This window comes from Piliocolobus tephrosceles, chromosome 2 (assembly GCF_002776525.5).
Source record: "Piliocolobus tephrosceles isolate RC106 chromosome 2, ASM277652v3, whole genome shotgun sequence".
Lineage (NCBI taxonomy): Eukaryota > Metazoa > Chordata > Mammalia > Primates > Cercopithecidae > Piliocolobus > Piliocolobus tephrosceles.
Window position 1 is genome coordinate 29146592 of NC_045435.1, and position 27846 is coordinate 29174437.

Genomic DNA, 27846 nt, shown 5'->3' on the forward strand with positions numbered 1-27846 from the left:
AGACTGAACCTTAAATCTCCTAATTCCCAGGGAGTTTTTTTCTGAATCAGCTAAATGAAGTCTTAAAAGACTGGGAGTTTTTTTCTGAATCAGTTACATGAAGTCTTAAAAAAGGCTACTTAGGGGACTGGGTGCATGAATATAGACAACTCTCAGCAAATAAACCCTATGGTCCACAAAGCTATGCACCAGTTCTCTTACGAATTTACCTTACATTTCCCAGTAGGTAAAGGAAATACATCGAACACAAAGACACTTAGAAGCTAATGGCCATTTCTAGACTTGTCTGGAATGAAATCTCCTTGGTACTGTCCATATTTTAAGGCACTAAATGGATACTACCACTTGGTAGGAAGCCAAAGGGAACATGAAAAGTGACTAGAGATTAGGGATTAAACCAGTTTACTTAATAAGGCTTCAGGAGAGAAGCTAAAGCAGCGTTTACATAACTGGATTTGGGGCCACCTGGATCAAAATCACGCGGGCTCTGTGTTAAAAATGCAGGTTTCTGGCCCCTGTTTATCGGTGTCTAGGAAAGGACTAATCTGCATCTTTTAGCAACCCACCAGGCGATTCTCAAAAAGTCTAAAGTTTGAGAACCACTGGTAGATAACTGAGAAAATGCAGAAGGCAGACAAGGAAAGAACAAAGCCAAATAAAGAATGGAAGGGAAATAACTTGTTACGATAGGGTGGCTGAGGAAAAGAAGGATGCAGTACATACATACTAAGGTACTGCTTTGGTTTTCTTTAAATCTCTGTGTAACAAAAGTTAAGGCCACTAGAGAAGCCTAATAACCTAATTCTAGTAAAGTAGAACATTGGAAAGATACCTACATCAGACTTCACATCATCATTTGAAGATACTCAAGATGTACTCCCTCAGAGCAACAGTATGAGCAACATCCCCTATCAGATGACAGCATCAACACCAAATTATAAATGTTCTAGCCTCATTCCTGGGTCTACTTTGTGTCTCCTAACCTGATATTTTCATTTTGTTTTCTCTATCTGTTACCCTGTTATATATCATATGTAACCATAAACCACCTTATATCCTTTTTGTAAAAAGGTTTATTTGGAATCAATCACTGGTAGCCAAATAAATACAACTAAAACCTCTTGGAGAACTCCAAACTCACTTTAATATGAGATAAGCTGAGCAAATGAAGAGAAATAATGGTTGTAACCAGTCCCTGGTAATACAAGCAGTGGCAAACCCTGATGATCAATTCTAACATATAAACAAGACAGCATAACTGTCAGGAGCTACAAACCAGTATTCAGAGGTGGACCTATGTACAATGGAACCAATAAGGCCAAAGTGACCTTTCAGGTGTTTCCTTGCTATCCCCCACCCTCCCTCCTCATTTACCTCAAGACACAATGGTTTTTGCAAACGATTATTAAATTGCCTAGTAAGTCATAAAATTATTCAGTTTTTCAGAGACTTACTAGCCTCAAGGAATTACATCTGCTTCTCAAAGGTAGGCTGTGGCAGGTTTTTCATATTAACACCTGGCATGTAGTTGAAACCAAAAACAAATACTTGTTGATGAAATGACACAGTGCTACTTTAAATGTAGGCTGAACTGAACTCCTGTGCAATGCTGCACTAAAGCAGCTCCTCTGTGAGTCCAGGTGGTATTTCCAGATCTTAGCAGTTCTACTTAGAACACTGACCTAGCCTTGTTAATCACTTAAAATTCTCACATATGAACACCTAAACTCCCATTAAAGCAAAAATATCATCAATGTCATCTATCTCCTTAATGGTTCCTGATGTACTGTTTTTATTTATTTGCATCATTGTCCACAAATCAGTTTCATTTTCATGGATGCCTCTAAGATTTTCATGCATCATTTTCTCCTTAGTTTGTATGACAGGCATTGAAATTCCACTATTCAAGAGTTGCTTACTGTTGGGGTAGAGATCAGTTCTATGCACAGTACAGTGTGAGAGTCTCCACTTAGCACTGGTATCTGCAGCAGTCTTCTGAGTCCTTTGAGAGAACTGCTGAATTTCCCTTAAAAGAGTCAACTGCAACTTTCTCTGTGGTTTCCTTTGTCTCCGTAAAAATTTATTCTGTGATCTTCTCTGTCTCAGATGATGCTTTGAAGTTTTGATACCTGAGCCACGAAGAAGGTGGTTGCAAATAGATGTTTTTATGCACTCTAGTTTCTTTGGCAAACTTTAAAAGACAGAGAGAGGAAAAATCAGGGCTTAAGATGCAGAAAAACATTCTTTACCAACTGAAAAGAAAAATACACAATTTATCTACTAGTCCTATGCCTGTGTACAATCCCAGAACCACATTGAAAAATGTTTCACCCCAAGTCTGCTTTTTCAGAGCACAAATGCCCTCTGATTGAAGTGTAGACGAATGTGTCCCCATTTTGCTTTCAAACTCTCAAAAGTACAGCTGCTAGTTATTTGCTGAATGGTGAGATACCCCTGTACTTTTAGAGCATTTCCCTCATAACTGCTAAATCTGTTCATAATGTAATGAGTAGACATGAGGAAACATCATAAATGGAAAAATCTGCCAGTACATATTAATCTGAATCTGGATAATCAGCTTCATGCTGTAGCATGAAATGAACAAGGAAAAAGGAATAAAGGCTAAGAGAAGTTTATAAAAGAATGTGAAGATAGGGCTTCTGGCCCAGACACACTGACAGCCTTAAGCTACCCTAATTATGATTCATATGTCATCTTCAAGTTTGGAAATTCAGAAATCAAACAGCTGATCATTTTAGGTGCTTTGCTTCCAAACAGGGTACACTGCCACAAGGTTCATCAGTGCCTTACTGAATTGTTGCACTGTTTGTGATAGATTTTAAAAGATGGGCATGGATATAAAACTCTGAGGAAGCCCATTATAATAAATCACGATCTTTGCTTCCAAACCATTTTCTTATCTTATTATAAGCAGTGGCTTTTAAGTGGGAAGAAGGTAGGTGTACTTCAGAGTTGAAAGGAAAACAGAGGGCCTGAACTGAGTTCCACATCTAACGCCATTTATCTATCTATGAAATGGGAATAATACTGTCTACCTCACAGTGTTATTACGGACACTAAATAAATTATAAAGTTTACTACAAATATATTAATGAAACAGCAAAACAGGGCAGTATATGAAGGAGCACTATATCTGGGGAGTACTGAGTAATGGTTTAACCAATAAACACCAGTTTGCCACCCTTCTCATTAACTTTTAGTTGTTACTTCTGCCTCATCTACCCTTGATTTTAAACCCAATTTTAAACAGAATGCTTCTCTCCATCTCAGGCTGCGTTTCCAGCCATAGGATACATCACTTTTAGATTATTACACACCTTTAGGGGACCCATCTCAATGTAAAAACCCCTCAAGCACTTTATCCCTTAGGAATATTCAACCGTTTTTCCTGTCGCTTTTAATCAAAATGTGTTACAAAACCCTCACTGTATACTAATTTTTTTCTGAAACAGGAATATATTTTCTGTAAACTTCAAAAGAAAATTGAACATCATTTTTAATATGTGCTTCCTCCCCAGGAATTAATTTTAAATCCCTGAATAGCTCTATAACTATGGATAAGAAATTACGGGGCATGCACAGGATATTTCTTAAAGAACACAATAAAAAAACAAATCAGAAAATTGCCTCTGTGAAGGTGGAATAGGCTCTTAATACCTATTTGTGTTTGAAATCGTTACCACTAAGCCCTGAAGTGTCTAATGTCTAACTTCATGTAATACTTCATGCAATACTGGTTCACAAGCAAAGATAAGCACCCTTAAACAGTTCTGAATATAAAAATCACAGAAAAGAAATATATAAAGTCCAGCTGATACAAACAGTAGCAAGTAGCAACAGTACAAGACCCCAGCAGTCTTGTGTGGGCCTCATGGGAGGCAGGCACCTTCTGCTTCTGCTCTCATGCCCTTATCCCACTGCACTGCGCTGAAGCTATCTGCAGAAGGGCTGCCTTTCCAGAAGACCCTGAGCTCCCTGAAGACCAAGTCATGTCTTTATGCAGTTGTATCCTCAGGCTCAGCACACCAGACATTCTTAATGGTTCCAGAATGAGCAGATGGAAATGATGAAAAGCATAAATGCCTGAGGTCCAATTAACTTGTTTATGTTCTTTCTCCAATGATACAGTTTTGCTCTTACAACAAAAGCAGCAAATGGAACTGCAGTTTGAGTACATCCCAGTTTAGCCCCACTGCGGCTGCTGGACATCACATTTTAAAGAAAAGTGACCTGAATATACACTTTTACTCATAACAACAACAGAAAAAGTAAAGGAACATAATTTTTGCAATATACCTACCTAGTACCTTGAGCTTCCAGATGTTTAAGCCGGTTGCTTTTAAGAAGTTTGTTACCCAGAAAAATGGCCTGAGCCTTGAGTTTTTTGCTCCTGTACCATATAACTGCCATCTGGATTTCTTCAGAAAGTTGTGTGAAGGACTCAGCCTCTCGGAATCTTTGCACAAAACTTTTGGCATAAGGAGTTCCTATCACTTTATCAGAAGAATATTTGGTTGTCTTTAGTCTGGACTGAGAACATTTAAAATCAAAGCTGGTCTCCTGAAACGTGAAAACATGAGAAAAATATATTGGACAGTTACCAGCTTGTAATTATATGACAACAGGGAAATTTAGCTTATAATCAAAATTTAAAAATTAGAATTATCAGTCCCTAAATGCTTGAAGTGATGGATACCCCATTTACCCTGTGATTATTATGCACTGTATGCCTGTAACAAAATATCTTATGTACCCCATAAATATATATACCTGCTATGTACCCACAAAAACTAAAAATTAAAAAAATAACTTGTCAGTCTTCAAGGCAATTTTTTGCTCAGTAAGCTTTCCTTATGTCTCTAAAAACCGAATTTTTCTCCACTGCTCCAAATACAAGTTGTTTGGTCCCCCCTCTGTACCAGGACAGGTCCCATCTGCAGCTGAGTTAGATTGACATAGGAAAGTTAACATAAATATTCTAACACACATATCTCACATACACAACAATAAAACCCCACATGTTTAAATACTGGTCAAAGCCTAATTGCAGAGGGTTGGGGGATCACTGGAAGGCCCCTCTCCTCCATACCAACAGAATATCACAATTTGTTTTTCACTTATTTCCATATCCTGAGCAAACCTCCTCAATTTAGAAATGTTTCTGAAAACAGGGAAGATATGGGGGCCTGCAGAGCGCCCAGCAGAATAAGGCCATTAATCAGTTAATGCCTGCTGAGTATCTGTTAAAAATGCTCAACTGAGCAACACTTCCAATTCTACTTCAACCATCTCTGACAAGGCACCTTTACTTCTTCAACCCCTTCCTTCTATACCAAGTCGCATTTGGATTTTACTAATGTTTACTATTTCTTTATGAAAATATGCTGCCTACGAGATGATCTGCTCTATCACTCATTCAAAGCTTACCTTCTTCCAAATTTCTTACACTCAAAAGGAACTTTTAAAAAAAGTAGAAAATATAAAAGTAATGACCCATGTCAATAGTTTATGTTTGGTGATCAACAGAAGTAGTTTACTTTAAAAGCAAGCTAAGCAAGTTAGTGCTATTTGCTAAAAATACAGTAGCAATCAGTCTTGAATAAGAGGGATCCTGACCCACCAACTTCAAAGCCAGTCACCTACAAACAGGGGCACAGGCTGCAGAAGTTTCAAGGCTCACAAAGCACCGTAGTTCTTGAGATACCGTTGAAAAACTATTCTGGAGACTGGTGAATGGTAAAGAAGACAGACTATGAAACCATACTGCCTGCATTCAAATCGCAGCTCTGCCATTTATTCACTATGTGGCCAAGTTTCTTGGCCTTTCTATGCCTCAATTTCCCCATCTGAAATACGAAAATGGTAATAAACATGCTCACCTCACAGATCTTTTGTGATATAATTACATGACTTTGTGCATATAAAAGCACTTAGAACAATGCCTGGCACAGAAAGTATTACTCCTCACTCTGAATTTATGAATTAGACAGAACATCAATGGAAGCTGAAGTCCTTAAGAGTTCAAGAAAGTATGCTTAAGAATTCTTAAATAAAAGAAGTAAACTAACCCATGAAAAATATCAGAAGTAAAGACATTTTGCAAAGACCGGGTTAAAAACAAAAAGTCAAGTTACTGAGTAAAACAGTAATGCTGATGTACTTATATGCTGCTAGGTCCAGAACAAACAGAATTTACAGACATTAATCAATCATGTTAAAACTTGAACCTCAACAAGAGTAAATAGCTTCATGACAAAACGATGAGGATGATGACCAAAATGACAGTAGCTAATAACATCTAACTCCATTTAAATGCTTACCATACCCCAGACTGCCGAACGCTTTACATGCATTAGAACTAGCACAACCCTATGAGGCACATATTACTATTACAAAATAGAGGAACGGAGAGATCAGGAAACTCACAGAAGGTCACACAGCTAGTACCAAGGCCAGGATTCAAACCAACTATCTGACTGCAAACCCTATACTCTTCAGCTGCAGTACAATCCATACTTAACAACAGATCTTATGGTTACTTTAAAATTCTAGAGAAACTCCTACTAAAATACTTCTGAAGGTACTCTATTAACTGAATTAACTAGATGTAGTAAAAATTCCCTGCCTCTATTCATTCAGAAGCACACACTGACAACTAAGAAGGCACTAAGCTTAGAGCTGAGGATAAAATGAGAAGATTCAATCTCTGCCCTTGGTAAGAAGCATCCTCTACAAATTAGCAGAAATCATAAGCTAAAATTAATGAAGCCAGACAAACCTGAGTAGCTTTGTGTTTCAGCTGGTTGCAGAAAGCCCTCACATCAAATTCTGATGACTTTTCTGTGGAGGTGGAAAAATTGCAGATACAAAACTTCAGGCATACTATTTTCAAATCTACAACAAATTCTTAAGTGCATGACATTTCTTGCCAAATTACCACAAAATAAAAAAAGAAATAAAGCAAGCAAATAACTAGGAAGCAATTACAGAAACAAATAACTTAAAGTACTCAAGCTTAGAAAGCACAGGTATTATCATACTTCTCTATAGATACTCAATGTAAGTCAAAATTAAGATGTGAGATGTTGAATTTCCTTCTATGCAATGCCTATTACTTTCAAAAGGTTTCCTTTTACTTTTTTTTTTGTTTGTTTTACTAGAGTATGTGCTGTATCAAAGCAAATTACCTTTGAAGATTCTCTTATTCTTTACCGGCTGTCCAAGATCCACTTTATTCTGTACATTGATCTTTATTTGTTTAGCTTTTTTGGAAATTCCAAGTAAGGTTTCTTCACTGGCTTTTGGTGACTGCTCATTTATTAAAAACAGTTTATTTAGCAATTTAGTTACTCCTTTAGCTGCAAAAGCTGTAGACATTTTTTTCTTAAAGGCTTCAAAATATGGCTGTCCTAAAAATTCAGTAATATCAGAAGGAAAGGTAAAATCTTTGAAGTACGGCATTGGTTGAATCCTAGAGACCTCTTGAAGCAATCCAAACAAAGGCTCATATAACAAAATCAACCTTTTTAAAACACCTTTATAGATAACCCTAGAGAAAGAAATAGGAGCTCATTAATTAAACAGTAATTACAATTTGCAGATTACATAATAAACTGCAAGACTGAAAGCTGAAAATAAATGGCTATCAAGGTCCTCCAGAACAGATAAAAAATACTATGGTGCGCACTTGCAAACAGCCAGATTAGTCCATCCCAACAGAAAAATCCAAGTATAAAATGTTACTCAAAAAACTGTAGGATAGTCTACCAGGAAAAAATATATACATATTCAAAAAGTACTACATGGAGAAATATACAAAAGGAGGCATATCAAAGTCTTAAGTGTGGTAGATGTTGAGATTTTAGGCAAATTTCAGGTTCTTCACATTTTTCTTTTTAAATTTCTTAAAACAGGTATGTATTATAATCAGCAAAAATTAAAGCTATTTTCATTACAGAAAAGAGTATCAAAGGTTTAGCATTTTAAAATAATGATTAGTAATCAAACATTGTTACCTCTGATTCTCTGATTAAGTAGAATAATTATAATTATAATAAAACAATAGGAAATAGTTTTTGAGATATCCAGGTTAAGATACCAAAGCAAAGTTTTCAATCTCTAAATACAGACACTTTTTTTCTTTTCCCCATCCAATGTTTTCTTACATTCTTATTAGAGCTAATAATCTTAATTGCTTGAAATGTCCCAAAACAGGCCTTCTTACAGATATGGACAAATTCTAATTATCATTCAGATCAGTTTCACAATATAGAGACATGCAAAAGAATGTCTCTTAGTTAGCAAATATTACCAGCACACATCAACCAAATATGCTCAAAAAAGCAGTGGTGTTTGAGATGGAAGAAAAGAGGCTAGCACATAAGAAGGTCAAAAAATGCATTTATCATTGCCATTAAAAATTAGAAACCAAGTGACAGAAAGAATCAAGTGATATAGCCAGCCCAGGAATAGCATCATTTTAAATGGCCTGTTGTAATATGACTACTGCCAACAATTTTTTATTACTGCAATTCCCTGTCATAGGCATTAATTTTTTTAATGTTCAATAAAAGCCCACTGATGTTTCACTACAACCTACCATGACCCAGATTTCAATGCGACACTAGTCATTCCCAATTTTTTTAGTTGTTCAGTGTTGGGCTGATCTCGTGGATTGAGATACAAAGCCTACTCCTCTGACATAGCCATTAGCACTCAGCTTCCCAATCTACCCCCCAAAAACTCTGATCAAATCAAGACAGAGAATACCTGCACCTCCCGTAACCCCATAGGAAAATAAGTTTGAAAACTACTACTAAGAAACCTAGGCTGAAAAGAGATGAGAAAGAAATGAAGGATGTCAGAGGTGTGTACATACCATAATCTGCTCACCAGCCCAACTATCACAAGGTTTAAAATAATGAACTCTTGCAAACCTAGATGTTTCACAGTCAAACTAGAAAACCAATTTAAGGTAGAAAACAAAATCAAAGTAATGTGGGTTTTGTAAGTTACAATCATGAATGAAGAAATATATTGGAAGTAAACAGAATTTTCTTAAAGGTATTAAAGCCTTAGAACACGTTCTATTTAAGAATTTAAATCTTTAAAATATGGTAATAAACACTCTGCTAGAGCTCCCATTATTAAACTTAGTTCTTAAAGTTTAGTTTCTAAGATTAAGAATTTCTAGCTGTCAATGCTCTTAGGATAATACATGCTGAACAGTTGATAGGCAGTCTCTGACAATGGTTGCATCAAGCAATTCCTGAGAAAAGGAGGCCAAGAAGGAAAAGTTTAAGAATTCCTGTAGATTTTAACTCCTACAGAGTGTTAGCTTTCAAATAAAAATACTGTTAAAAATATGCAAACAATTCCAATTCAAAAGAAGGTGTATTTAAGATATTCAAGGATACAGAAATGTTTTGCAGCAGCAGTCCAACAAGCGGAGCAACAACTTGCAGGCTCCCAAAACCTTCATCAACACCAACTCCACCACTGGCTGACTGGGGACAACACACACTTTGGTAGTTAAGGGCTGATTTTCACTTGAAAAAAATAGAAAAAGTACATTACTTTCACTTAAAAAAAATTTTTTTTAATTTTACATTTACCAGTTAAAGGATATGACAAAGGATTGAAATAAAGAGATGCATACAGCAAGGTATGGCAGAAGCACAGAGCTTCCACATCCTCCCTGGGCAACCCTTCACATGTTCAGCTATCTGCAAACTCCCTTTACTTTCATTTTTAAGTATAAAGCATTTCTATAGCAGTTTTCAAGTGAAGACTTGCTTTAAGTTCAATGTGAGATAGTTATGCGCAATAACAGCCCTCTGACGTTTTAATATAATCTACCATGACCCAGATTTCAACGTCACACCAGTCACTCCCACAGATCAATGTCAGAAGAGTACCACAAACACCAGGTGCCCCACATTAAAACAAAATTTATACAGCTGAGGTATAATTGGTTATATTCCAACACCAAGCATAGAGAAATCCAAAGGGAGATCACAAGACATTGAGTTCCCAGCCCACCACATCACAAAGCAACAGGACCACTTACTTGGAAGAAAACAACTCAAACAGGTCTTGAATTGAACCCTCCAAATTCATGTTTTTCAAACGCTTTAAACATTGCTCAACCTGAAAAAAGAAGACCAGCTCAAATTCATGTGTATGTAATGCAGACAGGGTCACTGATTATGACCAGGAAAGCAAACAGTTCTAGGTATTCAAAGAATGGAACTATGCTAAGTATCACAGAATACCTTATTTTTTTTCAGGGTTGAGAAATCCAAAGTGCAAGCAATTGCTTCTGGTTACAAATTTGGAATTTATCCAGCCAAACACATTTTAAAATCAGGTGACTCCTAAGAAATTAGTATATGCCACAATGAGCTTGATGTTATAAAGGGGACAAAAGCAAGTATAGGTTATTCTCAAGATTATAATTTTGCTGAGACAGCATGATTTTTATTTTTTTAGAGAGAGAGTCTCACTCTGTTACCCAGGCTGCAGTGCAGTGGCGTGACCTCTGCTCATTGCAAGCTCCGCCTCCTGGGTTCACTCCATTATCCTGCCTCAGCCTCCCAAGTAGCTGGACCTACAGGCGCCCGCCACCATGCCCAGCTAGTTTTCTGTATTTTTAGTAGAGACAGGGTTTCACTGTGTTAGCCAGGATGGTCTCGATCTCCTGACCTTGTGATCCGCCCACCTCGGCCTCTCAAAATGCTGGGATTATAGGCGTGAGCCACCACACCCAGCCAACAACACAGTTTTTAATAGTGAAACTATTAAAACAAGATAGCAAATTATTAACTACTAAATTTCAACAGTCTATAAAGTACCACAGAGATGAGGAAAATGATTGGCTTCAATCACTGAACAAATACATTCTTTGAGTAGATGAAGCTTGTCCTTATGTTCCTCCGCATCTTCTCTCTTCCCTTCTCTCTCTTGAATTTTTTTCCCTTTTGTTTCCTTTTGAACCACAGTTCACTTACTATGTTTTCCAAGTGCTTTACCATCTTGGTTTGTCAATACCTCCCTCAAAGGATGGTGTCCACACTTGAAAACTGAAAAAGATAGGAGCTGACACCAAAGAATTTAAGGATTGTTCCCTCCATTGTTCTGAAAACCGTTGTTAAAACAGAATCCATAACCTTGGTTCAATTTCTAGAAGCTCTGGCAAGATACTCTCCTTGCCAGTATCAACGCCCATCCAAATTTTTTTATCTGTCTAGATGCAGTCCCATGCTGCCCTTTGTGTGGTATTCCTGAGGACTACAGAACTCCTACAGCATTTTGTACAATGCATGGCTCTTACCTTTTTTTAAAAAAAAATAAAAGATGCTATTGAGTGCTTACTGAACACTGTTCTAAGAACTGGACTATAGCGGTAAACAAAAGGGACAAAATACATTGCCCTTGTGGAGCTTACACTATAGCTGGGAGAGAAAGGCAGTCAATCAATGGCAGGTGGTGGTAAGTGCTATGAAGAAAAATAAGGCAGAGAGGAAGTGCTGAGAAGATTGCAATTTTAAATAGGGTCTGTTTTTATTTCAGCATTTAATTAAATATTTTACATGTCTTCCTATCTTTACTACTAGATTTTTAGCAACTAGAGATACAGAAGTTTCTAATAGTATTTTATCTCCCAGCATGCCCTACATGTACTCTATAGAACAGGAATCAAAACTATTTTCTGTGTTCCACTTAGGGGGATGTTTAGAGACAGGCTGATTCTAGTACTTACATCAAAGTTCTCTGTAAAATGTGAAATGTTAAGCAGCTGTAAGGCAGTAGAAGTGGTAACAGCAGCTGCAGCAGTAACATAAGCATAAAACATGTTTCCTACCTCAGGGATCACACAGAATATAAAATATATACACAAATAACTTTACCACAACACAGACTATATTAAATGCTATAAGAGAAGTACAAAAAGGAGGCCCAAATAACTAAGAACTAAAAAAAAAAAGCAACTTCAGTAATGCTCAGAAAAATACAACTTAAAATGAGATTACTGGCCGGGCGCGGTGGCTCAAGCCTGTAATCCCAGCACTCTGGGAGGCCGAGGCGGGCGGATCACGAGGTCAGGAGATCGAGATCATCCTGGCTAACACGGTGAAACCCTGTCTCTACTAAAAAAATACAAAAAACTAGCCGGGCGAGGTGGCGGGCGCCTGTAGTCCCAGCTACTCCGGAGGCTGAGGCAGGAGAATGGCATAAACCCAGGAGGCGGAGCTTGCAGTGAGCTGAGATCTGGCCACTGCACTCCAGCCTGGGTGGCAGAGCGAGACTCCGTCTCAAAAAAAAAAAAAAAAAAAATGAGATTACTATAACATAGATTATCACTGCCAGGACATGGAGGATAGGAAGGTGTTTAACAGGCAGACATGGAAAGGCTGGGCATTCTAAACGTACAGGACCAGGTAAGCACACTCAGAAGTAGGAACACACACAGTGAGCAGGCAGGTTTGTTAAGAGTCCAGGTTGGCCGGAATATAATCTATCTGAACGTGAGAGAGAAGCCTGAACTAAGACTGAAAAGGCCAGATCACAGATCTTGTAACCCAAACTAAGAAGTTTGGTCTTTTTTTTTTTTTTTTTTGAGATGGAGTCTTGCTCTCTCCCCCAGTCTGGGGTACAGTGGCATGATTTCAGCTCACTGCAAGCTCCGCCTCCCGGGTTCACGCCATCCTCCTGCCTCATCCTCCCGAGTAGCTGGGACTACAGGCACTCGCCACCACGCCCAGCTAATGTTTTGCGTTTTTTAGTAAAGATGGGTCTTCACCGTGTTAGCCAAGATGGTCTCGATCTCCTGACCTCGTGATCCACCCACCTCAGTCTCCAAAGTGCTGGGATGACAGGCGTGAGCCACTGCGCCCTGCCAGGAGTTTGGTCTTTACTCAGGACACAATGGAGAAGCACTAAAAATCAAAGTTGTATTTTCAGATGATTCACCTAGTTTTAACATTTAGAATATGCCAGAGCTTAGGAAAAGCTGAAAGAGAAACCATCAGTTATGACAGTAAGACAACTAAAATTTAACGAGGTCTAAGAGGAAAATGGCAGCCAGAACTGAAGAGGACACCAGATCCAGAGGAAGTTTTGTCTCACGGACCGCCTGGATGGGACAGCTACATAAAAGAGAGAGACTAGAGAATGGCAAATTTTTATGATGGGGTGATTATTCACAACCCAGAAGCTAGAAGGAAAAATACATTCACTGGGAGGGTCAGCAAGCTTGCTTTTGGATTAAAAAGACTCCGAAAGATAAAAGCTACCCTAGAATGGAAAATTTAGGGAAAGACCATGCCATGATCCCAGATCTTTCTTTGATGAAATCTTCACCCTGTTTGCTTTAAGTACTAGGGATGGAAAACTAACTAGAAAGCATGTATCTATAAGGTTAGAGACTATGTCCATCTTTTTCACTACACTATACACAGCACGAAGCAGAGTGCTTGGCACAGAGAAAGTTCAAAAACACTTGCAAGGTAGCCCTGTCACACAATGGATAGCCTTCTGAACTTCTAGAAAATACTTGCGGAATTAAGTGAATGAATGAATGAGCGTATCAGGAAGCCAGCTTGAGAGAGGTGCTACTCTATGGTGTAGCCGCTGAGCTGGAGGGTCCAATTTTGTCTTAAGCTCCAGACATTACATGAAACCAGTTTACACCACAACTTGCTATGTATCCATTTACTCTAACATACCACCAATTAGATTATGTACCCTATAATAAGTAGACAAGTTTTTTTTTTTTTTTTTTAATTTCAGCATTTTGATTATGCCCAGGGAACTGTTTCTTAATGTCCAACATTTTGTCTTGCTCAACTCACTTTATCTTTGCGCTGGGCAAAGGCACTGTTGTTATAGATTGTACATAATGAAGAAAATGTTTACTTGCCCATTAGAAACAAGACTGGGAAAGAATTAATCTAAACATACTTCTTTTCTAACAAAAATTACTTTTTGAAATGCTGAAATGCTTTCAGGAAAAAAAAGAAAGCGCACACGTAACTGTGGGCTCTAGGCCTATAAAACACAAGTAATTTACTGAGATTTCCACGAGATTTCCATAAATAGCAAAACAGTAAGTGGCAGTGTGCTCTACATTTTCAAGTGAACAGGCTGAGTCTCATCTACCGGGCTTCCTCACCTGTTTGAGGGCCAAATGGGGTTTGTGGCGGCCCATTCTGTTGTGATTGCTGTAAAGGACGGCACATAACACATCTGTTTCTGCATCTAAGATTTGGCTCTTCAGTGACAGTGTGACGAGGTGGCATTCTTTAATTACAGCTGCAATGCAAAGGTCTGAAGCAGAGATATTTAATAAGATTTAGTACATATTTCTACATTAAGTATATTAAAAACACACTGAAAAAAAGCATCTTCCCTTATTTGTTTTAAAGGAATCAAAAACAAATGTAATCTGTCTCAACTGTAAGAACATAAGGATTGTAAGTATAAGAGAAGTTGAAACACGGTAACAGATGACATAAAGTCCACGAAATCATTAAGAGAACATCTGTTAAACAAGTTGTATCTTTACATTGCATTTTATCATGGTTTAATAATCTTTCATATGAATACTTTGCTGTCAGTCATTTGGTGTACACTTACGCCTCATGTGTACACTTACGCCCCCACCTTGCAGGTGGGGCACATGTCACTACATGTGTAATAATTCTCTAACTCCCCATGTTGCTATTCCCAAAAGCAAGACAGAATGAATAAATTCACAGTCTTCAAAATCAAGGCTTCTGTGTTTGGATATCACTTTAAGAGAGACACAAACATATTCAGAAAAGAAAAACCACCACAGTAACTGGAAATCGTATTACTTGATGAACGCCTGACTGAACACCGGGTGCTCATCAGCAGATGCTTCCTAGTCTGAAAATCTGTAGTAGTCCGTAAGATGCAGTTCATGTGTTATTTATGGCTCTAAAGGCAGCACTAGCATTCCAGGTGGAAGTAAAGGCTGGTTGCTACCTAACAAGAATTTTCTTACTGTCCCAACAACTATCTGAAGACAGAATGGGCTGCCTCGGGGATGGGTAGTGAGTTGGTGAATTTCCCGTGCCTAATAGGAATTGTTAAACAATTTCTGAACAGAGAAAGAGGGAAGATTAATCTGTCAAGTGTGTGGGAAGGACAGATGGGATAATCTGTAAAGTGTGTAGGATGGATATATGGGAAAGGGGATGTGATGATCTAAATCGTTTGTCCAATCCGCCTTATTGTGTTGTTCTGTTTTGTTTTAGGCTTTTTGCAGCTTAAAGTCATGGTTTTTAGTTTGTCTCTAGTGAAAACAGGGATGAAGAAAGGGCTTTACCAGCCCAACCTGAAACAAAGAACCCATGACTGACTGTATTCTCTCCCTTGGGCCCCCGAGCTACGTGTTAACATTGGTAACAGCTACCATTTGAATGTTCATTGACCATGCCAGGCAGTGTCCGAAACGCTTTCTCTATGTTATCAACTCTTTCATCCCCCTAAAACAGTCCTATGAGGAAGGTACTACTTTTATCTCCATTTGAAAGTGAGATCAGTGAGGCACAGAAAGGTTCAGTAACTCCCTCAAGCTCCAGCAAAGGGTAGAGCTAGTATTCAAACCCAAACAACCTGGCTCCTGCGCCAGGCTCCTACCTACTATATGCCCTTCACCCTAACAAATACCATCCATTTAGGTGGTAAAACACTGTCGTTTACAGAGCACTGTCTCCTAAATTACATCGTTAGATATTCCCAACGCCCCTGTGAGTAGGAGGACTAGCTCCATTTCACAGATAAGCAGATAGAGGTCCGAAAAGATCGTAGTTTGAGTCCCAGTGCTTAGGTGACGTCCACCGCTCCTCAGGGGCAGGGGGCAGGAAAAAAACGGAAAGGGGAAATGGACGGAAGAGTAAACAAGACTCCCAAGACCCGGGTGAGCAAGGGTTCCCAGGCAGCACTGTTCCCAGGCACCGAGTCCACCTCTCTCCACCCCCTCAGCGCACGGCTGAGCCTTAGTCCATCTCTCCAACCAAGCCCTGCATTAGCACAGCTGGTTCAATGAAGGACTGCGAAGCCAGAGGCCCTACGAGCTACAGCAGCAAAGTCCTGGGACTGCTCGACCCCTACGTGCCCCGCGCCCTCTCCCAGCGTCCCCCGGGCCAGGGAAGTCCCGGTACCGCCCCCGCCACGTGCGCCGGCCCGGCCAGTCGGCCTCCCCCGGAAACGTTCCCCCCTCCTCGCCCGGCGCCTCACTCACCAAGGGCCGCGCCGGGGTTCTGCACTGTCACTGCGGTGCGGCTCCCCGCCTTAGGAATTCTCACACGGTTCCAGGGTTCCCGGCCCGGGGGCACCGCAGCCATCTTGCGAGGTGGGTCGATTTGGGAAAGGTGGAGCTACGCGAGAGCACGTCTAGCGACCGGAGGTGGGGCGATGGGACCTAGTCCGGGCCGGAAGAGAGCAGGGGGCGGGGCTCGGGCGGGGCCAGGAGCCGGGCCGGAGGCGCCCTTAGCAGAGTAAACGCGTGGGACTGGGAAGGACCCCGCCATCTGTACATTGGTTACCAATACGTGGCCGCGTAGAATCATGGGAGAAAAAAAGCCCCATCCCAATACTAACCAACAGAATCTCTGAGAATGGGGTGAGGAATCTGCATTTTGTTTAAACTTCACGCAGGGGATTCGGAAGCACAACCAAGTTTGGAACTATTAAATACTTCCAGGCATTTTACAAATATGGAAAATGAGGCCCAGAATTGAGTTGGTGCTTTTACCCCCAATTCTGCCTCAGACATTAGGGGAAAAAGGAAGAAATAAAGAGGTTTATGCAAGGTGTGGAATTTGTAGCGAAGGACGAGTGATTTGCTTTGAGTGGTAAAGGAAGGCTCCTTTACGTCTTGAACCACAGCAAAACCGAGATCACATCAAAGAAACTTGGAAGATACCTGTCTATCATTCCCACTTTTGTCAGTCTCCAAGACAAGATCATATTCTAAGCTCTAGTGATCCTTACCTCATTAGTATCTTTCTAATAATTCATTTATCCTCAGCCTTGCTAATGCCCCCTTAAGTTCTTAAGACTCCCACAGTAACGTATTAGAAAAACAGTGTTTTAGAAACAGACTGCCAAGGTTCTAGTTCTAGCTTTGCTGTTTACTAGCTCAGTGATCTCAGGAAATTTACTTACCTCCTCCTCCAGACCCATTTTACCCATCCCTGTGGGTAAAATGAAGATGATAATAATAGTATCAATCTCACAGACTTGTAAAATGCCAAGGCACTTCTGGCATGCAAACAATAAACATGTACCGTAGTTAATATTGTTGATGTTATTACTACTATTTCATGCAAGCAGTCTTACTTTATTGAAACACTTTCCATGCTCTTTCTGTGCATATTTACACATCTCCTTACTCTACCTGGGTCATCCTCAGAAACAATCTCCTTTCCTCAGCTTTGGGGTCGTCACTTTGGGTAATTCTTTCTAAACACCCCATCCTCACTCCATAATTTGATACAGAGGCCCCTTTAATGTATTACCACAGTGCTCTATGTTGGCTTATGTATTCGTTTTCTACTGATGCTTAACAAATTATCACAAACTTAATGACTTGAAATAAGTAGAAGTTATTTTACATTTCTGGAGGTCAGAAGTCCAAAATTAATTTCACTGGATTGAAGTTGGCAGGGCTGGTTCTTTCCGGAATCTCTAGGGAAGAATTCATTTCCTTTCCTTTTCCAGCTTCCAGAGGCTGCCTTCATTCCTTGGCTCATTTCACTATCCTCCACCTTCATTGTCAGCATGACATTTTTCAGTCTCCTCTTCCTCTCTCTCTCTCTCACCCTCCTGCCTGCCTCCCTCTTAAAAACACCCCTGTGATTACATTGAGCCCATCAAGATAATCAGGATAGTCACTCCATCTCAGAATATTTAACTTAATCACACCTGTTTTAGAACTCCAAATTCAGGCTCATGTACCGGATGGGCAGCTGATGCCAAATACTGAGATACTGGTGCTTGGAGATAGAGAAGTATTTATTCTGTTGGACCAAAGCAGAGGGCAAGAGAGCAAGATCTCTCAGATACACAATAACAAAAAAGAAGCGGGGAGTTTTTATGAAGCTAGAGAGTAATGGAGAGGGAATTTCAAGGAATCCAGGGGAAAAATCTGTGTTTCTTCCATTTCACATAATACCTTGTGCAGCCGTATGTACATGGCAGCTGGTTGCAATGTCCTTCAAGGAATTCATTCCTTCTGCAAACTATTCTTATGACACTGAAGTTATCTTCTTCTGCTTGACAAAGAAACAGTACATCAGCAGTTTATAATTACATTGTGGGAACAAGGAATATTGGGCAAAAAGCTGGTGGTTAACATGTACAGGTAAGGAAGGGCCTGATCAAACTTTTTATTATTTCAGTAACAAAAAAAAAAAAAAATTACTGGGGTGCTGAAATCTCAAGCAGCCTGGTTATGTATCTACGAAATCCCTTCTCAGTGCAAGGTAACATAGTTACAGATTATGGAAATTAGAATGTGAACATCTTTGGGTGTAAGGTGGAGGGATCTTTATTCAGCCTACCAGAGCCTCTCTCACATAATTTACCTTGCTGTATTGTATTTGTTTGTTTACTTTCATGTCTATTTCTCCAGTGGCATATGAACCTACTGAAAGCGAGAACTACCACTGACATAGCTAACTGGTCTTCCTATCTCAATGCTTAGTTCAGAGCCTGGCATGTAGTAGGGCCTCAGTAGATATTTACTGGCTGGATATGAGCTTAGGTGATGCTTGAATAGAGTCTTTTGAAGGATGAATAGGAACTCCCCAGGCAGTTAAGGGAAGAAGGATATTCCTACAGAGAGATGTTAAGCAGCATGGGTTTGAAGAATCACTAGTACTGAATTGGTACTGCTGGGACATGATTTGTGCTGAGGGATGGAGCTGGAAATACTGGTGTCACATCATGGGAAGAATTTGGATTTTTACCTGAAGACCAGTAGTTCAGAAACCCAAATGATTATCAAAATTGCCAGGATAACTTTTAAAAATAGAGATTTTCAGGTCCCACTTTGGAAATTCTTACTCATTAGTTCTGAGTAGGGCTGTTTCTAAAAGGTCTTTGTGATGGTAGTCTAGGTTGACATGCCCTTGCTATAGGTGATAAAGGAGTCACTCACTGAGTCTTAGGCAGAGCAATTTTTGTCACCTTGCCTCAGAAGAGCACTCTGAAGAACAAATTTGGGAGGGAAGATGTTGGAAGTAAGGAGACCAGGCCCATCTGTTCTATTACAAAAGCTAAGGCCAAAAATGATGAAGGCCCAAACCTTCAAGCATTTCTACTGGATATAGACAGTATTTAGATGTCTAGCATGGGTTGAGAGTATCCCTTATCTGAAATGCTTGGAACCAAAATTGTTTCAGATTTCCAATTTTTTAAGATTTTGGAATATTTGCAAATATACATGAGATAGCTTGGGCATGGGACCCAAGTACAAACATGAAATTTATTTGTGTTTCTTACACACCTTAAACACGTGGCCTGAAGAAACTGTCACATAATATTTTTAGTAATTTTGTAAATGAAACAAAGTTTGTATACATCTTAATTACCCATGTGGACAATTTGTGGTTGTTTGGTGTCAACATCGTTCCTGACTCTGAATTTATATGCTACTGTTAAGTAATCATTTTCTTCTACTTATTCACATGTATGTGCTTAATAGTAAAAAAAAAATGATACACCATTAATACAGTGAAAATTAATGTGTTCAGGGTAACTTGTATCGTCATGTCAGTACTCAAAAAGTTTGGCATTTTGGAGCACTTCAGATTTTGGATTTTCAGATTAAAGATGCTCAACCTATTTACGTATTTGCATGTCTAGAATGATGATATGGTTTGGGTCTGTGTCCCTACCTAAATCTCATGTTGAATTGTAACCCCCAGTGTTGGAGGAGGGGCCTTGTGGGATGCAATTGGATAGTGGGGGCAGAAATTCCCCTTGCTGTTGTCATGATAGTGAGTTCTCATGACATCTGGTTGTTTAAAAGTGTGTAGCACCTCCCCCTTTGCTTGCTGTCTTTCCTTCTCTGGCCATGTAAGATGTGCCTGCTTCCCCTTAACCTTCCTCCATGATTGTAAGTTTCATGAGGGTTCCCCAGTTGTGCTTCCTGTACAGCCTGCAGAACTGTGAGTCAATTAAACTTCTTGTATTTATAAATTACCCAATCTCAGGTAGTTCTTTATAATAATGTGAGAATGGACTAATAAAAATGATTTCCAGATTTTCACCTTAAGTTTGAAGTATGACATTCAGAAGAAGAATAGATTTAGGTAGGTGGCAAGGGTGATAAGATGACTTTTGATGTACTGAGTTTGAGATTGCCCATGGCTATCCATGAGAAAATGTGCAGTTCACCAGTTGAATAAATGGGACTATAGCTCCAAAGTGATTGCAAAGGGATGAAGTAGAGACAGTGAATATAGGACAATGTTATTAGTAGCTTAGATAGAAGGAAAAACAGAGTTTATTGGTGACAGAGAGATGCAGGGTCAAGAAGAGTATTGTTTTGTTTTGTTCTGATTTTAAGGATAGTGTACCAGTCAGGATTCCATCAACCAAAGAGAAAAGTGGGATATATATAAAGGGATTTACAGAAAGAAATTGACTTATACCATTGTAGGGGTCAGATAGGAAAGTCTGAAATTCATAAGGCTGGAAACTCTCAGGCAGGAGCTGAAGAGGAAGTCCACAGGTGGAATTTCTTCTTTCTTCACATCTTCAGGAAAACCTAAGTCCTATTCTTTAGGCCTTTCAACTGATTGGATCAGGCTTACCCACATGACCCAGAATAATCCCCTCTAGTGAAGTCAACTGACTGTAGACATTAATCACTTCTACAGAATACCTTCACAGCAGCACCTAAGTTAATATTTGATTGAATAACTGGGTACTACAGCCTAGCCAAGTTGACACATAAAGTTGACCATCACGGACAGAAAATGACTTGATCAAACGTATATATAGGCTAAAGGGAAGAATTCAAAGTGTGAAAGAAGCTGGATATTACAAAAAGGAGAAAATTGATGGAGAAAGACCCATTACTCATTCAACAAAGTTTCTGAGCATCAGTTGTTTGCCGGATACCATCCTCGAAACCAGAAGAGACAAGCAGGGATGAAATCAAGTGCTGAAGTAAAGGAGTTGACTTAAATATCAAAACCTTTTATTTTCTGAGCCAGGAAGAAAAATACAAATAGTATACGTATGGATCTATTTGGAATGGAGTGATGGGCAGCTTCTGTGTTCTCAGTGGAGGAGGACTTGAGATCATTACCAAGAGTGGAGGAGAGCAGGGAGATGGTGTTCTGGATGAGCAATGGATGTTGAAATCCGAGCTTCCTTGAATCAGGGGACATGGAAAAAGCACAGGCTATGTACATTAGAATTAAGGTTTTAGGGCCATACTGTAAACAAATCTCTAGACTGAAAAAAAAAAAAAAAAGGCTGTCACAGATACAAATGACCATTAAATGTAAAACCTTGGCCAACTCATTAGCAATTCACAAAATACAAGTTAAAATAATTTTTAGCTTCTATCAAATAGACAAAGAGTGAAAAGCACAGTGTCTGGTGTTACTAGGGCTTCACACAAAAATTTAGGTGCAAAGTTATTCTTTGTTGTAATCATGAAAAAGGAAAGTGACATTGTATCCTCACAATAATTCGATTACTTTCTAATATTTTGGCAGTGGAATTTTTTATTCCCCACAAAATCTTATATAGAAACCTACTATGTAAAACAAATATATAAAAGCAAGATTGCAATGGTTAAGGATGTATGGGGGAATGCAAGGCCCTCCCATTAAGGCAATTTTGAGGGGCCATTTCCTGAGGTACTTGCCCAAGATATTTCCTAGAACAGTTTAAAACCCACTGTTGTAAATAAATATGTATTCATGTGAGCAATTATTAATGATACATTAAGATTTTTTTTTAAGCAGTTCAGAAAACTGTATGTCATTCCTTGAAAAAAAATGCATATCCACACGTTGAGGAAAAGGTCTGGGAGGATATAAATGAATGGTTGTTTTTCTGGCAGTAGGATAGATTTTTTTTTTCTTCTATGAGCTTATTTTTTTATATTAAAAAAAGTATTGTTGTAATGAGAAAAAATTATTTATTATTTTTATTTATTTACTTATTTTATTTATTTTATTTTTTTTGAGACAGAGCCTCACTCTGTCACCCAGGCTGGAGTGCAGTGACACTATCTCAGCTCACTGCAACCTCCACTTCCTGGGAACAAGCGATTATCCTGCCTCAGCCTTCCAAGTAGTTGGGATTACAGGCACCCACCGTGCCTGGCTAATTTTTGTGTTTCTAATAGAGATGGGGTTTCACGACATTGGCCAGGCTGGTCTTGAACTCCTGACCTCAGGTGATCCCCCAACCTCGGCCTCCCAAAGTACTGGGATTACAGGCGTGAGCCACCTTGCTCAGCGAAAAAAATTATTTTTAATGCCAGAATGCTGTGTACCAAGATGTTTGTGTGTGTGCATGCACATGATATGCATATGCACAATATACTTAGAGACATACCTTTTGGCTTATTCCCCTATGGCCTTTCAGCTCTAATCCCATGCTTCTATATTTACTCTGTGATGCTGGGACTGGGACTCTGCAAACTACTTGGCTAGCCTGTAGATATACCAATATGGGCCACTAGAGGGAGGTTGAAGGCAAGAGCAGGAGAGAAGATTCTTCTCTGCTCCATTGTCCCTGGCAGTGTTGCCCGACACTGTCTTCACTCCAGGTAATGGCAGTTGGTTCCAGTCCCTGACTCTTTTTGACACATGCTCAGAACAACCCTCAGAGGTACTAGCAGCACCGGGATGGTGTTCTGTCCTTAGAGGTCTAGGTCCCAATTCTGTAAGTGCCTTTCTCTAAAAATCTAAATTCTGATAACCCCAAATTTCTTTGCCTGGTTTCTCCAGTTCCAGGGATTGTAACTGCTTTCAGCGGTTATCTCTGTGTTACTTCAGTGTTGTATCATCTTTTCATGTTAGTTTTTAAACATTCATTTAACCAATTCCTTATATTCCTTAAATTCTTTCTGATGGCCAGGCGCGGTGGCTCGTGCCTGTAATCCCAGCACTTTGGGAGACTGAAGTGGGTGGATCACTTGAGGCCAGGAGTTTGAGATCAGCCTGACCCACATGGTGAAACCCTCTCTCTACTAAAAATGCAAAAAAATTAGCCAGGCATGGTGGTGCATGCTTGTAATTTCAGCTACTTGGGAGGCTGAGGCAGGAGAATCCTTGAACCCGGGAGGCAGAGGTTGCAGTGAACCGAGATTGCGCCATTGCACTCCAGCCTGGGCAACAAGAGTGAAACTCCATCTCGAAAAAGCAAATTCTTTCTGGTAAAATATGTAACACTGTATTATTCTGTTTTACTAATGGACTCTGACTGATATGATATTTGGAACCAGAAGTGGTCGCAGGAAACGGCCCCTCTAAATGGAATTCTGTGCTTTGTTTGGCCGTGTCCTTAGCTTTGAACACAGTAGTGATGGGGAAATTGGGTATTAGAAATCCTTGGTGTGCTGCAGCGTCATACTTAAGTCACCTGAAGCTGACTGTGAGGAAGTGCCCTCTGAAGCCTGCTGACTCCATGACTGTTACAGTAGCAGTGATGCTTCTGAGTGCACTGGAAAGCCTACAGAAAGTGACACGCTTAGGTATTTAACACAGCTCAAGTCATAGAGAATCAGGGAGTGTCTATGGTGGCCCTAAAATTATGTTATTTCTTATAGTTTCATAGCTGACCTTGACCCAAAATTCAGTTCTGTGGGTTGCAGAATTACAACCTAAATTGAATTCATAGACTCAAAAATCTCATACGTGAAAGGTAGAGCATTGATTGGTAGGAAGAAGGACTCTGAGCCTCGGAATTAGTTGAACTCGGGAAAAGCTGAGAATCTTGGAGCAGTCTGCCTTCCTGTGTCTGAGGAGACTTGTATGAAGACCCTATAATAACCTCAAGACCCACCAAAACCACTTCTCATCACTTCTAGAGCTGTAACTAAAATCAGATCTCAGTTTGCTCCAGGGGGACAGGTACAAAGTCTGTCCACATGGTGGTGTTGGCTGGGTGGCTTGACTGGATCGGGAGACTCCCAGATGGTTTCACTTACAGGTCTGGCATCCCTCCTGGGATGGCTCAAATGGCTGAAGGTGGACTGAGATGCCTGGATATTTAGTCTCATGGCTTTACCTTGACTCACACATGTGTGTAGGGCTTCAGTTCTCCTCCATGTGGCTTCTGTCTCCACATGTTATCTCATCATCTAGGACCTATCTCTCCACACAGACTCTCTACACAAATAGGATAATCTGGGCTTCTTTATATAGTAGCTGGGGTTCACCCTGAGCAAGAGCAGATGCTGCAAGGCCCCTTAGGATCTGGGCTCAGAAGTCCTTAAATGCTACTTTCATCACATTCTTCTGGCCAAAAATCTCATAAAGGCAGCCTAGGCTCCAGGAATGAGGAAATAGACCCCCTGCTTTTGTTCGGGAAAGCAGTCAAGAATATTACAAAGAGACATGGACACAGGGAGATGTGATTCACTCATTGGGGGCCATTTTTAACAACCTACTACAGTTTAATAAGAAACATTTCCTGGTCAGGCATGGTGGCTCACACCTGTAATCCCCGTACTTGGGAGGCTGAGGTGGGTGGATCACGAGGTCAGGAGTTCAAGACCAGCCTGGCCAACATAGTGAAACCCCATCTCTATTGAAAATACAAAAAATTAGCCAGGCATGGTGACAGGCACCTGTAATCCCAGCTACTCAGGAGGCTGAGGCAGGACAATTGCTTGAACCGGGGAGGCAGAAGTTGCAGTGAGCAGAGATTGTGCCATTGCACTCCAGCCTGGGCAACAGTGCAAAACTCTGTCTCAAAAAAACGAAACCATTTCCTCTTAGAAATTATGGTATACCTATAGAATGAAAAACAGGGTAAGCAAATGGCTATAACAAACAGATCCAAAATATGTAATAGATCAAGCACATTAGATGTTTATTCTCACCAGTATTCCCCATCTTGTTCAGCACATGATTATTCAAATTTTAGGTTCCTTCCATCCTGTGACCTTGAAATCTCCTAAGGCCTTGTCATCATCTGCATCCAGCTATAAGAAGGGGGAACAGATAACATAGAGGTAGGACACGCCTGCCTCTTACAAGCACTGGCCCAGGAATATACTCATTACATTCACTCATGTTCCTTTGGCTACGCCTAACTGCAAGGGAGGCCAGGAAACATAGTCTAGTTGCATACCCAGGAAGAAGGAAATAGATCAACCACGGTGGCTTATACCTGCAGTCCCAGCACTTTGGGAGGCTAAGGTAGGTGGATCACTTGTGGTCAGGAATTCAAGACCAGCCTGGCCAACATGGTGGAACGCCATCTCTACTAAAAATACAAACATTAACCGAGCATGGCGGTGCACGCCTGTAATCCTAGCTATTTGGGAGGCTGAGACACGAAATCACTTGAGCCCAGGAGGCGGATGTTGCAGTGAGCCAAGATCGTACCATTGCACTCCAGCCTGGGTAACAGAGCGAGACTCTGTCTCAAAAAAAGAAAAAGAAAGAAGGAAGGGAGGGAGGGAGGGATAGTGAACAACTAGAAGACTTTGCTACAATCATTTTTAAAAAAGAAATTTTTAATGGCCCAGAGAAGTACTTGTTGCGGGTCTGACTGACTGGGGCTGGCATTGCGGGTGGTAAAGGAATTAACCAAGACAGCTATAGGTAAAGAAAGGCAGGTTTATTAGAGAAAGTATGAAGATACATTGCAAGGGTGCAATGGGCAGCACAGCAAAGAAGGGGCTGTCTGCAAAGAAGCAGGGTCTGGAGGAAAGTTTTATAGGGTTGTGCTGGAAGGGGTATTTATAGAACGAGGTCATACTGCTGGGGCTATGTGCAGAGCAAAGTTGTCATACCAGCGGTTGTTTGTGGTTACCTGTCTCAGAACAATTGTTCTCCCTGACATTGGACCCCTTCTTCGTTGTTGCTTACTCATCTTAACAGGACTCCACAGTGCTCACATTTTATTAAATGAATAAAGGAGATAATAAAACTGGATATACATATGACTCCAGGTTGGGAAAGGGGCAAATGGGGATGTGTACCCAGAGTAAAAAATGATGCTAAGGTATTAATAATAGTTATTTCCAGTTAGTGGGAATACAGAAGAGTTTTATTTTCTATTCTTTTAATTTTCTGAATTGTTCAGTGAACATAAATTACCTCTATAAGATGACATATTTTTTTTAATGTTAAAATATCTCAATTATAAACACAAAGTGCTCATTTAGCAAGGATCATTGTTGACAATCCATCTCCTATCTCAACTCCTAGAACCTCACAGAAACATAGAGAAAAAGCGCCTGTTGATAGCAATCTATTTTCTGAGGTATTCAGAGGCCAGTGTGCAATTTAACACAATCCCTAATTTACAAAAGCCATTTCTAAGTCCATTGTTTGAAGATGAACGCATTCTCTGACAAAATTAATGTAAAGGATGATGATAAGGGTCCAGGGCCAGCCCACCAAAGCCCCTCTACTGCAATCAGACACGATATTCCTACCATTGGTTCCATAGAGACCAACTCTGGATCCCAGGATTGCTACAGAAAAGTGCTTTCCATGGTCAAGGGCAAGATAGCAGGAGCATATCTTACCTCACCTTGTGTCACCCTCCACCCCAACAAGCCCTGGCAGCCAAAGTGGGAGCTTTTTTCCCCCCTAGTGCATGACTTTGAAAGATTGTAATATAGTCTATGGAAAACTTTCAGCAGTCTGAAAGCCTTCCCTGGGCCCACCTGTCCTCTCATGGTCCACAACTGGAGAACAGTCCTGAAATCCTTGAGCTCTGGAAAGCTTCCTGGTTTGTCCTTGGGGAATGCAGGTAGCTATATTGGAAGAACTTGCTCAAGTACAGTTCTTGACCTCTGGGGAATCCATTAGGGGAAGATCACTTCAAACTCAGTAATGAAGTCCCCATATTTCTTGGGCACTTTGTGGAGAGGGAGGTCTTCTCCAGGGACTTTTCACCGCATGCCAGTCCTGATGACTTCCTTGAATACGATGGGTATAGCCTTTCTGTCCAGAGTGGGATGTTCACGGTGCACCCACACAGAGCCTCCCAAGTGCTGATCCTGCCAGGACAGATGACATCAGAGCCATTTCTCTTAAAAATACTATGTGGCTTGTGGCTTGTCCTTTAAAACAAAGATGATATCAGCTGGAATGTTTTTAGAGGTTTGATCTCCTTTCTTGCTTGGGGAAGGCGATTTTGGTCCCTCTTTCCACCGTGTTTTCACTTCAATGGTCCAGATCTTGTCTTGATTAGAACTAGTTTCCTCATCATGTGGAAAGTGGGAGCTGGGACTTCCTCAGCAATGATGCCATGGTGGGCGCATGGAGGCAGAAGGGAGCTGCTTCCAGGCCTGGGGCAGAGGCTCCCACCAGGCATGGTCCTGAAGGAGACAGGTGATGGGATGTTACATTAGGATGACTAGGAAGATGCCAGGGACCCCTAGGATGGGGAAGAAATGTTTTCCTCATGTGCTTTTCCCCTCATGGAAGCAGCCATCTTAGGTTGCTTCCCCCGACATGCCCGTGCCCCGCCTATTGTCCTTCCACTCCTAGAAAAGTCGCTCCCAGCAGATGCGCCGGGGGTGGGCTTTCTCAGCCCCCACTCTTGTCGGGACTGTATTAGAAACTCCACCCCCCG

General features: G+C 40.4%; 1 protein-coding gene and 1 long non-coding RNA gene across 4 annotated transcripts in view; one reads left to right on the forward strand and one right to left on the reverse strand.

Annotated features, from left to right (window-relative positions):
- Nucleotides 1-1058: 1058 nt before the first annotated feature.
- NEPRO (nucleolus and neural progenitor protein) lies at nucleotides 1059-16611 on the reverse strand. Of its 2 annotated transcripts, XM_023213320.1 has the most exons (9): nucleotides 16292-16589; nucleotides 14195-14349; nucleotides 10091-10170; nucleotides 9438-9569; nucleotides 8900-8977; nucleotides 7209-7570; nucleotides 6800-6861; nucleotides 4322-4581; nucleotides 1059-2191 (listed from the first exon to the last, which is right to left on the reverse strand). In XM_023213320.1, exons 1-9 carry the CDS (start codon nucleotides 16392-16394, stop codon nucleotides 1723-1725), a joined length of 1701 nt encoding a protein of 566 aa, XP_023069088.1. In that variant the 5' UTR covers nucleotides 16395-16589; the 3' UTR covers nucleotides 1059-1722. The 2 variants fall into 2 exon arrangements, with proteins under 2 accessions (XP_023069088.1, XP_023069097.1); XM_023213329.1 differs by lacking the exon at nucleotides 14195-14349 and having other exon boundaries at nucleotides 16292-16611.
- The window catches only part of LOC111543378, a 90081-nt gene continuing 78500 nt past the window's right edge, over nucleotides 16266-27846 (forward strand). For both annotated transcript variants that reach the window (XR_002731847.2, XR_002731846.2), the window contains exon 1: nucleotides 16266-16402. This is a non-coding gene — a long non-coding RNA (uncharacterized LOC111543378). The remainder of the gene's footprint in view (nucleotides 16403-27846) is intronic.